General features: G+C 38.2%; 1 protein-coding gene across 1 annotated transcript in view; it reads left to right on the top strand.

Moving 5' to 3' along the window:
• The first annotated feature begins 217 nt into the window (after positions 1–217).
• nphs1 (NPHS1 adhesion molecule, nephrin) overlaps positions 218–14,788 on the top strand; it is a 143,949-nt gene continuing 129,378 nt past the window's right edge. The window contains exons 1-2 of the mRNA XM_053507759.1: positions 218–275; positions 9,141–9,335. Of these exons, the coding sequence (XP_053363734.1) occupies positions 218–275; positions 9,141–9,335 (253 nt within the window). The remainder of the gene's footprint in view (positions 276–9,140; positions 9,336–14,788) is intronic.

Below are 14,788 nucleotides of genomic sequence, written 5' to 3'. Positions count from 1 at the left end.
ACCTGAAATTATTTGAAGGAGATCCTCAATATTTATTCCTTAAAGGTGAAAGATAATGGTTGGAACACACACAAACACACACACACACACACACAAACAATGTGCATAAATTTCCTGAAACTTGCAAAAGTAGATGTACAGTATGCTCATTCCTTGTTCCTATGTATGTATGCATGGGTGTTTTGCAGGATTTCAGCAGGACTGCGACTTGGACGACATGGCTGTGTTGTCATCACTTGTCAGCAGTATTCTTCTGCTCCTGGTCGAATTACAAGGTGAGGTTACAGACAACGTTTCAGAGCTGAGTTATACAGATTGATATTATTCATATTAATCTTTCAGGCTTTCACATCTTGCCAGGAATTCATTTCAGGCTAGGATGAGGAGCGATACTAAATAGAACAACAACACGATCTGCACAAATAAATTGAGAAGTGCAACATGCTCATAAAATTTGGGTGGATGCCAGACTGTAACAGACACAGTCCTGGCACAAAATTATTTGAATCATTTAAGGCATGATCTACCATCAACCAATCTTACCATGTTAATAACATTGGCATTAAATATCTCCAGAACAGTTTTAGTGCTTTGATTTAAATAAGATGCAAGTAATAAGAGGAATCAACATTTTTTTTTTTTTATCTTATCCAAAACAGATCTTTTTCTCCTCCTTCTTCAGCCCTCCAGTATTTCATCAGCTGTCATCATGATATCCTGGAGTTCAGAGTTAACTGGCCTCAAACCAGAAAAGGCTAAAAAGTGCATGATTTCGATCGGTTAATCTTCTCACTATAGTTTCACACACTAGCAGCTGGTAGCTAATTAAAAACTTGATGAGGACTGAGTTCATTTGACAGGTGAAGTAATTAAATATAGAGAAATCCGAATGACATCGCCGACCTTTCATTAACAAGGACTGAAGTATATGATGAGTCCAAAACAGAAATAATTTTTATGACTGTTTTGTACACTTGGTTTCCTGCTGATTTCTTTAACAACAAGCAAGAAATACCTTGTCCTTTTTTTTTCCGGAGCTACATTTTGATATATTTTTTTTTTATAGACATGGGAATCTACTTTCGTTTGTTTATAACGGTTGAAAGCTTAAAGAGAAAATTAAGTATTATTTAGTTAAGTGTTAAATTGCACTCTCAGCACCAGGGGCAGTTTCATCCACTTCTGTCCTCGTGAGTGCTCTGCATGTCTTTCCTGCAGGCGACAACCTGAAATCTCCTGCGCTATAAAGCTAGTACAGCTATTGCCTGTTCATAATCATCTGAGTGTTTCTGAGTGACACAACAGATTCGTACTTACATACTTACAGATTATGACCAAACAATTTATAAAGATATAAATATTGCACACTTGTATGAATATTTCTATACTAAATTTATTGCTATACATTATATATAGATGTACTGTATATAATAGTCATAATAATATTATAATAAGTGCATATGTATTATAATAAGTGAACGTATGTCTAATAATTGCATTCATCACATTCTAAGGGTTGAGATTTCTTAAATAGTAATCATCTCTACTACTGTATATTACTATACTACAGTATATCATATCCATTATACCATATCATGATTTATTTACATACTACCTTTAAGGGTTCCTCCAGTGGTACAAGCTAGAGGAAGAATTTGTTAGTTGCTCATTGTTTGAATGCTGACAATGGGAACAAAAGGGCCAGTGGAAGGCTTTTGTCCCTTAAAAGGAAACTTTTCAGTCATTTTTGTACATTCTGATTGGGCTCCAGTGTACATGTGCGAAGAAAAAAAAAATTTTTGCTTGGAGTTGTGACATCATATAAAAAGATACCCTTCCACTCTTGTTGTTTAGCTCTGCTATTCTCTGGAGGGGCGTAATTAAGCAGGAGCTCATTTACATAGACACTGAACCGATGCATTCGTAGTAAAATAAAGAAAGTTTGTGGTATGCAAAAAAAATAATTAACTGAGGGGTATTTTGTTAAAATACCCACTTTCAGACAGCTCTGACACCTGTGTTTACTTGTTAAATGAATAGTAAAATATTAGACCTTCAACATTCAGTGAGAATAAAATAGAGGCTGGTGAGGGAATGACTATTTATCCCAGAACTAATATTATGAGTATAAATAATTAAAATGGACAAAATTCATATCGGTTACTAACCAGAAGTTGTTAAAGTATAAGAAAAATAAAACAGCCTTGAACTATGATTAATGATGCATTAGTAATGCAGACTAATGCGGTATCATGTTGGGTCAAACCACACAAATCCAAATGATTATCTGATCATAAGTAGTCATACTTTTTATCTCTCGGTTAACATATATAATATAAAAGTTTGGAGTTTGAAGCAGGGCTTGTATTTGTGCCTTTTCTTATGACTTTCCACACTGAATGAAATCCAAAGCCATCACCCACGCTTGTTCAAATATTTGGTGATTTCACTGGAGATCAGTTTCATCTTAATCGGAAGTCAGTTCGGATAAAAGCAGTCGCCGGGTGAATAAAAATGTAAAAATGGGTCATTGCTCACTCAGATGAGTCAGACAATGTTCAGCAGGTAGAAAACAGTACAATATCGCAAGCAAGCTTTTTTGTAAATTAGCTTCTATAAGTACTGCCTGAGGGCTTTGGTTCATGCACATCACACTTGTTATTGCAACAACATTATGCGTATAAGACTTTTGCAATTTAATGCTTCTGAAAACATTGACTGCAAACCCACTCAGATCAGAGCATATACACTTCCTTTTTTTTTTTTTTACAGAATTGCTGTGCGATGTTGACACACACACACACACACACACACACACACTGATATACTGTACTGTATATATACCCCAATCAGCTATAATAATATTATATCTATTTTCCCCTGTGCCACCTAGGCAGCTCTGCCCCACAGGCATGACTCCACAAGACCTCTGGGGGCGCTGTGCTGTCTGGCACTGGGATGTTAGTGGCCGATTCCTTGGGTACTGTGGGTTGTCGGGTGGGGCCACCACAATTTGGACAATTGGACCAAATGAGCTGATCTGAGGTCCTCAAAGGCATAGATGCCCATGTCCGTGCCCATAATCCTGTCATCAGTTTACAGTTTACTGCATGTGCATGCACTTATATACTATATTAACATAAGACATGACCTTTACAGTATATACCAGAGAGCACACAATCAACACAAACGACGAAATTTCCAACTCACATCTCAGTATCATGAACTCATTTGATACTCGAAAGATATTTTTCTGAGATATCTTTACTCTATCCAGCCAGCCTTACACGCACTTTATTTACTTCTTTCTGTTGACCTTATTAAATCTCCATACTCTGTGATCATTCATCTCAGCTTACCTTTTCATGTCAGGCTTTCTGTTTTCTGTAAAAGCAGAAGGGATGATAAATCACAGTACACTACTAATTAAATCAATACCAAATGTTAGTCGTTAGCAGATGATCACCTCTGCGTCATAGGTCAGAGAGTGTTACTGTTTGTATGAAATATGCGGCGATGAGATACAAATTCTCTGTAAACAGGATATACATAGACTTCAAGTCGGGCTCACAAGCAAAACCTGTTTTTATTTATAAATGCAAACCAACATAAGCCAATTTAATCTCTTACATCTTTCATTATTATTATTATTATTATTATTATTATTATTAGTCAAGTAGTCAAAATTTTGTGTTAATGATCAGTAAATGGACATCAATTTGCTTTTGATTTGGCAATATTAAAAAAGGCATATAATACTATTAATCTGTTAATATTTATGGTTAATGTTGTGATAAAATCCATGACACAAGGTGATATAATTAGGTTTTTATTATTACTAAAAAAAAAAAAAAAAAAAACTGTTAAATATTTGTCTTAATTTTTTTCACTTGCACCTACTGTAGAACGTTATAAAATATAAAAAAATATATTTTGCAATATGGGCCATTATTTTAACCTATAAATAAAGAGACAGTACAAGTACCTTGTAAATACCTGCCACAGGAACAAAGGATATAAACTTGTCACCAGATGTATTTGGGCAGACTCACCTCAACATTACTGAGCATCGATCTGACTAACTGAAGCAACCCCAGATCATAACACTGCTTCCAGAGGCTTGTACAATGACCACTATGCATGATGGGTGCACCATCATATGCTTTCCTTCTTAACCTGATGCCCTCAGGGTCCTGCAATAGTGTCCATCTGAACTTATTAGACCACATGACCTTCTTTCAAAGTCCAATCTTCATGCTCCCTAACAAGTTACTTTTTTTTTGTCTTAATACTTAATACTTAATACTTAATTTGCTTATGGCAACACACCAGTTTATTCTCAATACTGTGAGTTCTTATTGCATGGTGCATGTGAATTTTATTTTATTTTTTATTTTCATTATAACACATAGCTGTGAAGTCTACTGTCATGTTTTTTTTCAACAAGGGAATGTCGCCAAGTGTTTCATGACACATAAACCTCTAAGCCATTGCTTCATCCTATAAAAAGGGCTTATATTAGCAACAAAACTAGGGTAAACAGAGTAAAAAAAAAAAAAAACAGAGTTGTTTACATCTTAACAAACCTCTTTTGGCTTCCTGAATACATTAAGCATGTTTACAGTAACTTGAGCCAGGAACGCTGCAGAGTGTATCTGTATTTCCTGAGGTGTGGGATCTTTGTCTCCAGGCTCTTGGTTGCTGCTATTCACCTTCCTCTGCGTGGTTTTACCTCACAATAGTGTTTCTGGCGAGTGACCATAATGCACCTGCCACCTACTTTTAGTACGGTCACACATGGTGTTTTGAAGGCCATGAAAGAACACATAGCATGGTGCCTTTGTGCTGCAACGCTACGCCAAACAACATAATTACATTTGTTGGGTATGATCTTTGGCACCTGCACAGAAAGTACTACGAAGGCTCTTATGCACATAAATACCATTTTGTCTCATTTATTTGAATGGCAGGGGTAACCTTTAGAACTGACAAACAACAAAAATAACTTCTTGTAGCATTGCATGTTGGCTAAGCTGGATGGTCTCATGCCAACGCTGTTCTTTACTAGCGCGGAGACTGAAAGATAGACTGTAGAAATAGATTATCATTTTCATTTCCTGTGGATTGATTGTCGATTCTCTACAACAATCCGGCTGATGAGAGAGCCCAGCTGCATCGCTAATACATGCAGCTCTATTTTTATACCAAGAAAACGGTGAACAAGCGTCGCAAACGAACGCCAGTGTTACAGGATGTTCCGCATATCTGGGCTATGCAAATCGCACGGGCGATCAATCTACAGTTGATCAGAGAACAGAGAGAGTGTAATATGATAGAGAAATGAATATTTTACCACCGTTGAATGACGCACATTCCACATCACATGCTAATGACACCTACAGTAGCATCAACCAACACATGCTAATCCCACAATGTAGGCTGCTCTTGTGAGAAGGATCTAGTTAATTTTGTTAAACCCATTTATTCCAGAAAAACAGTCACTAGATGCAGTGCCGGGCCCAAGCCCGGATAAAATGAGAGGGTTGAGTCAGGAAGGGTATCCGGCGTAAAACCTGCGGCTAGTTGTTGTGTGGATCGGATGGTCCTCTGTGGCGACTCCTCGACGGTAACAGCAACAACATTCCAGACTAATCCTTGACAGTAAAAATTGGAAATGTTATGATATACCTGTGTGTTTCTGTTGTGGGAAATCAAAGTGCTGTTTAGTCAGTTTTGCTAACTTCAGTTGATCAGCAGTTAGCAACAGGGGACGCAGCTCTCGAGTTAACGCAGCGCAAAATGAAACCTTTTTATGACAGCATGTCTGACTGCAATGCTGTTTGAACAGCAAAGTCTATTTTAATTAGGCCACTCCATGTTCAAATATGAAGTTACATTCTGCAAGCTTCAGAAAGACCACAGCACAGTACCGTCAATAACACAAATTAATGATATGAGGGAACAAGTGTGCACCCTGGCACTTTTGACAACCATTGGGGGGAAAGAAATAATAAAAGACCGCTGAGCAATGATATTAGTTAGAAAGAGAATATTTAGTGTCCACATTTGGACATGTTTGACTGGAAATGCTAAAAAATGTGGCATGTTTAAGAAAAACAAACATCTAGAGGATAAATGCTGAATTAATCACAAATCCTGAAACGAAAACGGAATCGTCCTACATAAAGTTAATCACTAACCTTAGCTAAGTATTCTAGCAAGCGCACAATAGCGATTATTACTATTACATGCAATGCATATTTAGACCTCACTACCCAGAGGGTAATGAGATGTCATACATTGTATTAGGGGTAACACTCTCTGTTCCGTACCCAAAGTCGTGCGGCGCCCAGCTCAGATTGAAAGTCAGATTCCACCAAACAACTTAATCTCATCCCATTATCTTTCTCAAATAAGATGTCAAAGCAGGGCGCCTGGAATCAGGAATCAGAGCCTGGCAAGGGTTTGACACGTCTTTCCCTTCATATCTCTTCTTCTTGGGCAGCCAAGGGGAGAAAGTATCATGATGCACGTTTAAACTCGCCACGCTGATTATCTCACGGCCGTGTTTACGTATTCATTTATGTAAACATTATGCTAATGCGTTTCCCGCCTTGTCGCTCGAGTCCGATCGCGCCCTTCCAGTCTGACGTGAGGTGACTGATGCAGCCTTGATGTGACGGTGCATGCACTGGTGTTTGCTGGTTTAAGGGCTGAAAAGTTTTTCTAATGAATAACTCTCTTGGGAAATGCTTTCAACTTTGTGTTGTAGATTGATTGGGCCTGATGAGTAAACCATGATCATATTCAAATATGAATATATTTGTGTAAAAAGTTGGATATGATTATAAAGGAAGACTGAGGAACACTGTTAAAGTCACATTTTGAACTATGAACTGTGTATGTAAATAAAGCATATCGATAACAAAGCTAGAGCTAGAACCTTTCAGCTAATGATTAATTATGGGGCCAAGCATTTTTTTTAAAGAGCCAAGAGCATCTCATAAATAATTGTAGAGATATATCAGATTGTTCTGCTTCACGAAATGTTAATTTTTGACTGCATGAATTATTACTTATTACTCTAATGAGTTATTGTAGATCTTGTGGGCACAAAACATGGCAAAAAATATGGCATTATTTGAAAATATGGCAAATTAGGGTTGCACAGTACTGTATGTGGCATTTCACTTATTTCTCTGATCATATAAATACACATTGTTTTTTTCTTAAAAATTATATATTCTAATTGTAAATAATAATAATAATAATAATAACGATAATAATAATAATAACAATAATAATAATAATGTGTACTAGGACAGTGGGTAGCTCAGTGGTTAAGGCAATTCACTATTGATCAGAAGGTCCCAGGCTCCTTGTTGGGCCCTCGAGCAAGGCCCTTAACCCCAATTGCTTGAAATAAAAAAAATAGGTAAAATGTAAAAAGCTCTGGATAAGGGCGTCTGTCAAATAATCAAATTTAAATTTACATTTAGACAATTGCCAGACGCTCTTTTCCATAATCAGATAGATACTTACACCGGGTTACTAGATCACTAACTAAGTGCCATCAGTGACAATGTAAATGTTGTCACTCAATCACTCCATGCCTGCTTGATTGCCTACTGAAGATCATATACAGAAACTTCCTAATTCGTTTGACATTTCCCTGGTTTTAGCCATTTTTGTGGCGAGGAGGACACCAGGGCCACATATTTGTTTAATCCAGTAACTAAACCAGCTGATTCTAATTAGCACAACTGTTAAATCAACGGTTAATCTTACCGTCCAATTTATGATATATCAATCAACATGGGAACAATTGGACTTTGGTTAGTTTGGCAACTAGCTAGATCATACCACATTCATTTCATTATTTATTAGCATGCTAAATAGCACAGATCAAATGAAAGATCCCAGCTGTGCTATTGCAAATCATGTGACCTCATTCTCATGCTTGTGAAAATTGCTCGGAGTTGTTTTCCTTCTCGTTGTGCTTTCTTTGAGGATTTAATGATACATCGCCCAAAGCGCATTCAAGAAATAAAGCGCAGCTACAAGAAGCACTGCACGTAAGCGTAGATGCAAGATATGGTGCGGATTTAAAATAAGTCATGATGATTTATAGTGATAAGTCGTACTATTTGCAGCAAAACATGGCCTTGAGATCATTTCTAAAGGAATGAGAAAGCGCGTGTTGATTGAAGACTTTAGCCTTAAGCATCGGCAACACCGTATTAGCATTATTAGCCACCATTATTAGTTTTTTTTGACACATGTCATAATCCTTGTCTGAAGCTGTAGTTACTGTATGCCCAGTCAGCTTTTGTCTGAGGTATAGCCTATAGGATTAAATCATGTTCGTGACGGATATGTCGGATTTGAGCTACGGTCTGCACAGTAGTGAAATATCAGACAGATCAGTGACTAACAGCTCAGCATTGGATGAATTAGGAGTCCTCAACACTCGGCCATCATTCTTCTGTGTGAATCTTGGCTTAGTGGTATACTGACTGTGGAGGAAAAGAGCATGGGGAGGAAGCTACCTTCTTTCTCTGGCCTTTCCTCCCTGCCGAGGAGACATTTAATTCACCGTAATTGCTTTATTGACTCATTTGCGAGGCAGAATTGCTTCCAATCTGCTATCAATAAAACATACACTAGGATGAGGGATAGTAATGCCATAAGTGGATCCTCATACTCCTCCGAGAAAAGCAAAGGGCTTTTTTCTTGTCTCTGTGGACAAAGCTGAATTTCCTCCTGCCAGACTTTCCCGTAACTAGACATGACCATGATTAATCTGAGTAATTTAATGGTACTAAAGTGTATTAGGGTGTCTAAGGAGCCACTGTATTTATGCATTTTTGGGATGTTTTTAAGCGTAAATGGCACACCATTTTCCTGGTCGACTCATCAAGCCAAGTAACAGCATGTTTTAGATTAGAACTCAATTAATGAGATAACATGTACACGGCACTGCAGCTGTTGTAATTATAGGATCTAATGCACCATCTTGCAGCCATGTCAAAACTCATGAAAACTCATTACAATACAAAATCCGCTGGATGGAAAGGATGCATTTTATGGTTGTTTCCACTCTCTCATCACTATCACTCTCTCCCTTTTGCCCTGTGCAGGCGTGTGTGGGCAGCAGGCGTTCAGGACCGAGCCGAGGAACGTGACCGTGAGGGCTGGAGCCACGGCTCTGCTGAAGTGTGAAGTGCTGAGGGCCTCGGGGACCGTGCAGTGGGTGAAGGATGGCCTGCTTTTGGGGCCACACAGGTCTCTGCCCGGCCACCCACGCTACACCATGACTGGTGATGAGAACAGAGGTGAGAAGCAGGGAAAGATGTAGAAAAGAAACCTTGGCAATTGCTAAACATATGCAGTCGGAGAAAAAAAGCTGTTTTATGATAAATTTCTGTTTGTGTATTCCTATACGGACAGCTACGCCACGGAAGCTTAAGTACTCAGATGTAGAACAGCACACAGTTAAGACTATGATAAACATTGTATATTGTGCTGTAATTCATCTCGCATGTAGTGTAAGCTAACAGTAAATCAGTCTCTGAGCTCATCTCCATTAATCACCTTTTTCTACCACCAGACTCAGAGTTTTGTAAAGCTGTTCTGTATCATATCTGTTATTTATTTGAAAAATAAAATGAAGTAGCACATACATTTATATAAAACAACATAGGCTTGTCTAATTTATATGAATTGTTAAAAATGTAATGAATTATTCGGTGGAATTTTGGTGCGGTGGTTAGCCTCTGGTCAATGGAGTTCTCCCAGTGCTTGGTGGGTTTCCTTCAGGTCCTCTGGCCTCTTCACACAGCCCAAAGACTTGCAGATTAGCTTAATTGGCATTGCCCATAGTGTTTTATTAAGTGTTGTGTATGTGTGTGTGCTGGTGCCCTGGGCTGGATTGGCACACCATTCAGGTCCACATTTAAACTATGATTAGGCATTTATGCGATAATGAAGTTATATGTGTGATAATTAAAGTAATCAAGTAACAACAGTCAGTTGTTAGTTTAAGACTAGAAGGTCAGTTGTACTGGAATAGTTCTTGCAGAACAGTATTGTCAGGTGCATTTGTAAAAGCACCATCATGAAACTGGCTCTTATGAAGACCATCCAAAAAAAGTCAGATCAAAACTTACCTCTGCTGCAGAGGAGAGGTTCATTTAGAGTTACCAGCTTCAGAAATCACCAATTAACAAACAGCACCTCATAGAGCCATCGACTGTTTAAAGCAGATTATTGAATATTTTGGACGCCTTCAGCATTGTTTTACAGTGTAGAAAGAAATTAAAGACTATGGAGTTAGAATTGTGTGTGTGATAGTGTGTGTATTGTAGTAAAGTGTTACTGAGACAAGTTTATCACTGGTCGACATGTCACATTTATAATATCTTGCGATTAATAATATTGATTAATATCTGGTGAATGTGGTGGTCATTGTGGTACAGTGCAATTATTGGATCCCTTGACATGTTCTAGGACTAAAAGTAGCCATTAGGGAATTGATGGTTATCACTAATGCTCAATTAGGTTGTTATACTGTATCACCACACAGGAAATGTTAAGAGATGTCAGGCTATGTCTATATCTTTACATTGTTTCATCAATCAGTGACAGTGTTTAGTCAGCCTGTAGTCACTCGCTGTAGCCTCACTTTGATATTTTTAGATTACATGAGTGACGTGATTCATTACATAATTACATGATTCATCTTTTCCTTCATTCAAGAATGTTCAACATGGTACCATTGTCTACTGATGTCTCTCATCGTCAACTCACGGAATTGCCACTGCATGTTTCTTGATGTTTTTTTGCTCCATTTCAATAAAGTGCTGTTTCAGCTGATTTTAGTCCTGCCTGGTGCCAACAATGATTTCATAGACAAAGCCACTGAGATCACATGTTTGCTATTTCTTACTGCTGAGGCTTGTTCCATGTAAATATCCACTTAGTTTTTATTGTAAATGATGTCATCCTTCTGCATTCAATACTGCCTATAAGGTTCTTGAATTTCTAATTAGATTTTAAACAAAATGCCTTTCGCTTCATGCTTTTTGTTTTACACACCACTCTGAATAAACACTAGAGAATGTTGAATGTTGAACTAGAGAATATGTGAAAATCCCAGGGGATTATCAATTTTGGAGATACTTAAACCATCCCATCTGCTTACAGCAACACTACTGTAGAAGATTTTCAGTTTTACTAAACAACCATGGGCTTTATTAAGCAACAACGCAGGAATGATCGCTAGTGTTTACAACTCGTGCAAAGTCTCATATTAAAATCAAATACTATTCTCATGGCTGACTGCACTTATGCAAAGTAAACCAGAAATTAAGGTAATATAAAGATTGATTGATTGAAAAAAACAGATGCATTACCAGTTGTACAAGCATTTGTTTTAAAGCAAAAGCATTGACGTTTCACTCTGTAGATTTCTCATTGCGATGATTTATGTTTCTCAGCTATACAGTTCTAGTTCCCATTATTTGAGTCAGTCATTTACAGAATGTTCTATAATTGATTAATTAATCACATTTCTGCCATCTGAACTACAGTATTATTTTGAATTTTGAAGTTGTTGTTAGTCTGCTTCCGTCCAGTGGTCACCACAGCGGAACATTTGATCTACACACAACCTGGCACAGGTTTTACAACGGATGCCCTTCATGATGCAACCTTTCCCATTTTATCTGGTCTTGGAATTTGCTCTGCATCCAAAGGCTGGGGTTTGGGTGGGAATTTAACCCAGGCGAGAAACTTACACCTGAGCCACCAATGCCCTTATTATTTTGAATAAGTAATTTAGTGAAAAATACCAAAAAGCACACTTTAAACTTTAAGAAAGAAGGCACCCCTTAGTCACTCATCATCTAAACTGCTTTATCCTGTATACAGGGTTGTCTTTTGTTGGAGCCTATCCCAGGAATCTTAGAGCAAGGCACACACATATGCACACTCATTCACACTCTACGGGCAATTTGGGAACACCAATTAGCCTAATCTGCATGTCTTTGGACTGTGGGAGGAAACTGGGATACACGGCGGAAACCCACCAAGCATGGGGTTAGAGCATGCAAACTCCATGAAACTCACAGTATCGAACCACACTATGGATGTGGGAATCGAACCAGGCCGGGAATCGAACCCAGACCATAAAGGTTCAGTCCATGAAAGAAGGCATCAATAAAGTAATTACGCATTAGAACAGCCACATTTTTTTAATCATAATATTACTAATTATATTTATTAATATAATTACACTCACATGGTTGGTATGTTACTTTACCATCATGTCTTAATTGTACCTTGAAATCATAAATAAGGCTGGGTAGCATGCATAGTATAAACATTTATTATGATATACAGTATGAACAACTATACTCACAAGTTCAGACATTATCCCAGCCTTAGAAAGATGTCACTTAGCCTCTCTCCATGACCAGTTCTGTCTTATTCTGTCTCACTGAGCTGTGCTGTGTAGCCTGTGGGCTGGTGTGCAGTTGCGTAGGCCGCCCCACACATACACACACACACACACACACACACACACACACACACACACACACACACCTGCTCCTTGAGCTCATCTCTCTCACATGCACCACATCTTTGCCTCCCTACAGTGAAAAATCCCATCTTTATATATCTGATATATTACCTCATCTCATGACCATATTTGAGAGAAAAGGGGAAACTTTAAGATCACCTTCCCATAGTGCTTATGCAGAAAATGCAGCCCTTTGTAGAAAGAACACCATAAACCGATCAGCCTCAACATTAAGACCATCTCCAGGTGAATTGAATCACATTGATTATCAATGATATACTGTACGAGTAAACTGGTGACAGGCTCATTGGCACCAAAGGATAATTTATGCCTGTGGGGAACAAAGACCAGTCTGTCTGGTCTGATTCTACGGAAAAGCCAAATTACAAATCACAGGAAACATGTCAATGCTGGGTACATTTACATCTAGGCATTTGGCAGATGCTTTTATCCAAAGTGACTTACAAAAGTGCTTTGAAGTTTCATCATTAGATACAACCTTACCCTGGGCTACTTGGTTACTAACTTAAAGTACTATCAGTCACTGTTGGGAAGGTAACCCAAATAACTAAGAAACAGATCATTTATCATTGTTTAAAGATTACTACTGACTCAGATATACGGACATCAAAAGGAAGTTCAAACCACCACCTAGTAGGACAGAAAACAGTCTAGGTGCACGTCTTTCTTGATCCCTAAAAGATGGTGGGACCAGTCAACCAGTGGTAGAAGATCAGAGGGAACAATGTGCAGTGTGGGGTGTAAAAAATGCTTTAAGGTACAGAAAGAGGGTGTTGGGCCATTTTCAGCTTTGTAGGCAAGCATAAGTGTTTTGAATAATTTGATGCGGGCAGCTGCAGGAAGCCAGTGGAGGGAGCGGAGAAATGGTGTGGTGTGATATGGTGTACGAGAACGTACGTAGGAAGCTTGAAAACAAGCCATGCAGCTGCAGCTGGTTATGACTGAAATCAGTATCAGAACACCAAGTGCATTACAATCTGCTGCATATACAGTAGAACTTATGAAAAAAGTTGAAGGTTGTTGATCTGGCCACAAAAATTCCTGGTCCACCTGGGCATCCATGGAATGCAACAAGCAATCAGGTCTGATCCACGGCAGCCCCACAGCACTCAAAGAAGCCACCGCTAAATCCCTGGTGCCAGGCACCACAGCACACCCCAAAAGGTATTGTTAAGCCAAGCCCCAAGGGACAAGCACCGGCCTCAGTGGCACAACTAGGCTTAATATTTTGCATTCGATTATTAAGGCTGATTGGTGTATAATGAGATTGTACATAATTTTTTTCACACTCTGTATAAAAGGAAAAATAATTTCTTATTTAAATAATTGTTTCTTTTAAATATGAAAATGAGTAATAATGTTTTGATGGGTGCTAATAGATATTATAGCAATACTTTTATATCAGTGAGATGAAGTTATTTATGAGAACATGGAGAAAAGCGACAACAAAACGTTTGCAATTTAACCATTCAAGATCTGGTTTTGAGAAATTATTATCTTTTTTTTTTCTTTTTTTTGAAGCATGAATGCCTGAACAGAAATGGTGCTCAATCATTGCTATCCTTAGGGGCCATTAGGGTTAAATAAGGGGAAATTAAGTCTGGTGCTTGGAGGGTTACAGCAATCAATAGTCATGGTGCATGTAGCAGGTGTGGCAGCCACTGTCTATAAAAAGCCATCAGCAATTAAACCCAAGGCTAAATAAGAGCTGTGAAACACACATCTTTTCAGTAAAGATCAAAGTGACTTTGTTATTCTGCTTTAAAATTGTTCTTACAGTTCTTTTTTTTTCAATCTGATAATTAAATCAGGCAGATATTACCTCATAGCTGATTTAATAACATTGCATCATGGTGATTGGTATTGTAAAGACACTTGACAGATTTTTAACTAATTTCATAAAGACATTTTGGTCTCCAACTTTGACAGCGTGCACCATGTCCCCCACACACACCAACCCCCCAAAGACAGAAAATGAACACATGAAATGCTTCTTGTCAGCCTTGCATGCTGGATGTCAGGGGCGTAATTACTAGTCTCACATAAACACAAGCACACGCTCGCCATCATCCTCGACACAAACATCATTGCAGCATTTACTAAGTGCAACTCCAAGAGAGTGGAAAATAATTAATAATTTTAAAGTGCCTTCTTCTCCTTCTATGATAGCATTGATCTGAAAAT

Source organism: Clarias gariepinus, chromosome 11 (genome assembly GCF_024256425.1).
Source record: "Clarias gariepinus isolate MV-2021 ecotype Netherlands chromosome 11, CGAR_prim_01v2, whole genome shotgun sequence".
Lineage (NCBI taxonomy): Eukaryota > Metazoa > Chordata > Actinopteri > Siluriformes > Clariidae > Clarias > Clarias gariepinus.
Note: the sequence above shows the minus strand (reverse complement) of the source record. Positions and strands in the feature narration are given on the sequence as shown.